This window comes from Colobus angolensis, unplaced genomic scaffold (assembly GCF_000951035.1).
Source record: "Colobus angolensis palliatus isolate OR3802 unplaced genomic scaffold, Cang.pa_1.0 Scaffold11, whole genome shotgun sequence".
NCBI lineage: Eukaryota > Metazoa > Chordata > Mammalia > Primates > Cercopithecidae > Colobus > Colobus angolensis.
In genome coordinates this window covers 2,688,245-2,693,892 of record NW_012112030.1, presented here as the reverse complement: position 1 = coordinate 2,693,892, position 5,648 = coordinate 2,688,245, and the positions used below count along the sequence as shown (strand labels likewise).

The following is a 5,648-nucleotide window of genomic DNA, read 5'->3' as shown; positions in this document are numbered from 1 at the left end:
ACCTTATATATTATACACATTATATATAATATATAATGTATAATGTAATAAGAAATATGGTTGGCAATTGTTTTTTGACCATAGATCCGGTCTCTTAATTTCAAGGACTCTCAAAAATTCAATGCAGATTCTGCTCACTAGCTCTTACAGGAAGCATTTCTCTTCCATTTGCCCCAATTAGACTGTTGCCTCAAGTGTGGAGACAGAAAGGAAATGCTTGACACTCAAAGAGACTTTAAGATCTCCTAGTTCCTAGTTCCATTCTTAGTTGAAATTCTTAGTTCCATTCTGTTGAAAAATAACTACTCCTTCCTCAACTCTCCAATCACTCCTGACTCTCAACTAGAGTATTTTACAAAAGCATATTCTGGCCATAAGTGCTCCTCAAATTCACAGAAAATATTTCAAATTGCTATGAATGGTCCTCTCAAGGACAAAAAAAAAAAACAAAAAAAAAAACCAGAAAAACTACAAAGCACCTTTGAATTTTTACAACAGACATGAGGACTTAACAATAGATATGAGGCAGTTTAGGGAAAAAAATCCCAGAGCTGAGAAAAGCCATCTGCAAATACCTGTCATTTGGTATTTGGCCATATGAGCCACAAGACCCAGAATTTCTTGGCATTGGGAACCTACTCCAACAAAAGAGTCAAATAACCAAAAGAATCAAAAGAGTAACACATTGCCTTCACAGCCTTTGAGAAATTTCTACAGAAAATCAGATCCACATGGATACATCTGAGATCAAGGCAACTAAGGTCTAAAGAGGGGCCGCCACTGCCTGAGGTCGTCGATTCGTAGAGTGAGAACAACCTAGATACCGAACGTCCCACTCAAAATGTGCGCCTCATATAATTTCTCACTGTTGACTCACTCCTTCCAGGCACATCTTCCCCAAGCTCACAATTCAAACACTCAGAACTTGCTACTACTCTTACTCATGAAAGTTTCTGTGTCTGCTAAACAGCAGCACTGTGGAGAAGAAAGCAGGTTCTAGGGTCAGCCTACCCACATTTAAACCCTAACTCCATACTTATTCACTGTGCATCTTCAGACGAGTTACTCAACCTTCTTAAGTTTCCATGTGCTTATCGTTAAAGCAGAGATAACAGTAGGGGCTGCTGTGAAGACCAATGCACACAGTAACAAATGTTAGCCATTATCATTAGTCTGCTCATGGCAAACCTGTACCAAAAACAGAAAACATCACAATGAGACTGTTATTCCAAAGCCTCTCCTCCACCATCCAGAAAAGATCTGTTGCCAGTTATCTTCTGCTACTGCTATCTGTGGCTTTTCCCATGAAAGTGCAGGTTTATCTCTCACGATTATCATCTGAACCTCATATACCATGTCAACCGAAGCTGACTAAATTTAAGAACCCTGAAAGATGTGTTTTATCTCCAGATCTGAGCAAACACAAGATTATTTGGCCCAGAAGACTTAAGACAGGGGGACTCCATCACAAAATAAGGTAAGCGAAAAAAATGAGCTTCATGTGGTGAGAGAATAGTTCTGTGTCTCGATCGTGATGGTGCTTACACACATCTACACATTTAATAAAATTGCATAAAACACACACACACAAATAAGGGCATGTGAAACTGGTGAAACCTAATAAACTCTGAGGATTGAAACAAGGGCAATTTCTTGATTTTGATCTCTGCATAACTGTTACGTAAAATGTTTCCATTGGAGGAGATTGGGCAAAGGGTACACAGAACCTTCCTACACTTTTTTTTTTTTTTTGCAACTTCCAGGGAAACTAAGTACTTCCAAATAAAAAATTTAAATTTAAATAACTGAGCTGCAAAGTTCTTTTTAAAGTTGATTTTGACTCTTAACAATGGAGATTTTAAAATAAGAACTTTAAAGAATATAGCCTTCTTTCACCTCAAAATCTACTTATCTATAAAACCACAGTTAACCTACACAATCGATGTATCAGCCACAAATGCTATAATTAAAAATGAAGGATAATAAAAAAAAGTCAGTTACGACAAAACCAACTCCTTTCCTTTAGCGTTTTCTCCCAGATCTCAATTCATTCATTCAATACCAGAGGCCTACTACATGCAAAGCAATATACTGCTGCAAGAAGATATTTTTATGAAGGCGGACTTCAAACAGCTCAATTCCAGTTCTAAGGTTTGCATGCCTCTGCCTCTGTGAAACAGGCACAATTCCCAAAGAATATACAAAATACTAGAAGAGCTCTACTAAGAGCATTTAACTGGTGAGACAGATCCAACATATTTTTCTAAAGTTGTTTTTCATTTCAAGTTAAGGAAGATTTTACTGGCTGCACGCAATTCAGGCAATTATAACAAAAATTTCATCCATCTCAATGCTCATAGTAGCAATGATTTTTTTGAGTTATCAAAAATAACTAATGCCCACATTACAACAGAAGCCTCTCTGAGATAGCACTTAAGTCTAAGGTTTATGTGAAAAACTGAGTTTCTGTCTAGGAGAGGGTCTTTGCTGTGGTTCAGATTTTAACTTGTGGCAATTTCACAAAGAATCTCAACTTGAGGGAGGGTGCAGTGGCTCACGCTTGTAATCCCAGCACTTTGGGAGGCTGAGGTGGATTACTTAAGGTCAGGAGTTCAAGACTAGCCTGGCCAACATGGTGAAACCCTGTCTCTACTAAAAATACCAAAATTAGCCAGGCATAGTGGCACACACTTGTAGTCCCAGCTACTCAGGGGGCTGAGACGGGAGAACCCCTTGAACCCAGGAGGCAGAGGTTGCAGTGAGTAGAGGTCGCACCACTGCACTCCACCCTGGGTGACAGAGCCAAGATGGTGAAACCCTGTCTCTACTAAAAATACCAAAATTAGCCAGGCATAGTGGCACACACTTGTAGTCCCAGCTACTCAGGGGGCTGAGACGGGAGAATCCCTTGAACCCAGGAGGCAGAGGTTGCAGTGAGTAGAGGTCGCACCACTGCACTCCACCCTGGGTGACAGAGCCAAGACCCTGTCTCAACAACAACAAAAAAAAGAACCTCAAGAGTCACACAGACATGAGTTTGAATATCATCTCTATTATTCAATGATTTTGCACAAAGTATTTAACTTTTCCAAATCTCAGTCTCCTCATCTATAAAATGAGGGGAAAATATCCACCTTGTAAGTGTTACTGTGAAGTTCTAATGAGCTTAAGAAGATATAGTGCTTAGCACTATTAACAAAGCCAAGAGCACCTACTGTTCTACCTTAACTCCAACTTATGGGTGGGAAAGAGACACGCGATAAAACAGACCCACAGATCTTATTAAAGGTGAGTTTTAGTTTTTAGATTTGGGGTTTTTCTCTTGTGTGTGAAGAATTCCATCCTAAACATGGGCCTCCTTCACACACATTTGTCCCTGATCAGATAGGCTTAAGGCAAGAAGAATCAATCCTAAAGGATGCAAGGAGCAATGGATGCTCTCAAGAAAAATTAGGCTGAGACCTAGAAATGTGTAGCAAAGCAAGACAGAACATAAATTAAAATGGTGGGGGTAGAAACTAATTCAGTCCCTTTAATCATCTCAGAAAAATTCAGGAACCATGACGATGCGACTCCCTGAGATCCTGGAACTTTGTAACTTTCTCCATGTGTATCTCTTGTTATTCTTGATTTCTTAAACTGGAAAAAGGCTAACTTTTGAGAGCAAGCAGGAAGAGGAAAGCTGAAGAGACTGCCCTTCCCACCATGTCCCTGATTAGATAGGCTTAGGGCAAGAAGAATCAATCATAAAAGATGCAGGGAGCAATGGATGCTTTCAAAGACGAAAAATTAGGCTGCGACCTTTAAATGTGTAGCAAAGCAAGAAAGAGCATAAATTGCAGGCCTGGCAGTATAGCATCACAGTTAAGGCCGCAGGGTCAGGAATCATTCAAATCCAGGGTCAAATCCCAACTCTACCACTGGGCACACTTCACCTCTAAGTCTCAATTTTCTTATCTTTAAACTAGGTCTAAAAACAGTAACTACCTCTAGGGTTCTCAAGGAGAGTAAGTAGATAATGCATTCAAAGCATGTAACACAAGGCCTAGAACATAACTATCGTTATTAATTTTTATTATCATCATCATGGTATGGTCTTTACCTTCTAAGACCATATACTTCAGGCACTTGAACTTCACAGTACTCTGAAGGCCCCAATTCTGTTCAAAATAACTTAAAGCCAGAATCCCAGGTGCCGTAGTGAATACTCTCCTCTTCAGCAACACTGCCATCCATCCAATCTGTAGATCCTCTCCACCAAACCACAGTGATAAAGCTCCAGGTAACAAAAAGGACAACCTACCTCTTCGTTCTCTCTATCCAAAAGCTCTTACCTAGTACAAACCCAGTCCTCTGTTTAATATACATTTCATTCTGTTATCACTTAAGGGAAATTGAGTTCAGTACCCTAACCCTCTAGAAATGAGTCATGAGGCCAGAAAACTTGTAATCACGCTATACCCTGAACAGGGGAAGGGTATAGAATTCTGCCCCATAGAAGCCAGTATAGATTTTCCCATAACAAGCTTCACCTGTAACTTCAGAGATGAATTCTTGGGACCAGTCAGTCTCATTATAATCCTGAGTTACATCCACAGCATCTCCAGCTGCAAGAAACTCCTGGGCCCAGTTCTCAGACAAGGCCAAGTCTGCCACACCAGGGGCTTAAAAGAGAGAGAGAGAAAGAAAACTAAGAAAGAAGCAATACATACCATCCCATCATGCCTAAAGAACCCTGAGTACACGTGAAAACATTCTTGTTACTTTTGTCTCCTTCTGCATCTCAGTTCCCCAATGCCAGCAGCATCCAATGGAACCCCCTTCCTTGGCCCTGGCTACATGGAAAACAATCTCCCCTCCCACTAGACTCTGGACTCACCTCTCTGGGGAGCCTGGCGGAAGTTTGACTGCTCAATCTGCTGCATCTCAGCCAGGAGGTCATCCATCTTGAAGGTCTGAGGGGCACGGGACACAAGGGGTGCATTCTGGTCCTGCAGGAATTCAGCCACCAACTGCCAGAAGAGAAATGATGAAATGAACCCATAGGGTCAGGAGGCCCCAGCAAAAGACAGGACCTACTGGAGGGGGATCCCAATGTCAGATACAAGGAAAGGAAAACACAGAAACTGGAGACACACAAAGAGAAACTGTCTTTCCATAGATTTAGAAGCACAAAAAAATACATTTAAAAACAAGCAGGCATTCTCATTTGGTCAGGAAAGCCCAAAAATTGAAATAGGGGTGAACTAAGTTTAAAGGTAAAAACACAATGGGCGAGAGAAAAATGGGGACAGAAAAGAGACTGGTCTATTTACCTCATCTTCAGAAGCTACTCCCAACGGCTTGGAGGCCTAAGAGAGAAAGAAAGAGACGCAAAATGGTGAAGTTCCTCTAAAATGAGGGGCTGATGAAGACCACATGCATCTGAGCCTCGGTTTGTCCATCCATAAAACGGTTGCCTTTATTTAAAGGTGCACAGGGTTTTCCAGTGTTTAGTAAACGCTCATTAAGTGGTAACTACTATGATTTGCAACACAATTGAGAAAGCAGTTACACCAAGATGTACAAACAGCCCCTCCACCTCAGACCATCACCTGGACTTTCCACCTCAAGAACACTCACTGCCTCAGAGGCTGGGGCTCCGGGGG

At 41.2% G+C, this 5,648-nt stretch overlaps 1 protein-coding gene across 2 annotated transcripts in view; it reads right to left on the bottom strand.

The window, feature by feature from the left end:
* The window catches only part of PEX5 (peroxisomal biogenesis factor 5), a 36,512-nt gene extending 30,864 nt beyond the window's left edge, over positions 1–5,648 (bottom strand). For both annotated transcript variants that reach the window (XM_011952547.1, XM_011952553.1), the window contains exons 1-4: positions 5,623–5,648; positions 5,316–5,351; positions 4,880–5,012; positions 4,533–4,664 (exon numbers count right to left, since the gene is read on the bottom strand). In XM_011952547.1, the coding sequence (XP_011807937.1) occupies positions 4,533–4,664; positions 4,880–4,946 (199 nt within the window). In that variant the 5' untranslated portion in view covers positions 4,947–5,012; positions 5,316–5,351; positions 5,623–5,648. The remainder of the gene's footprint in view (positions 1–4,532; positions 4,665–4,879; positions 5,013–5,315; positions 5,352–5,622) is intronic.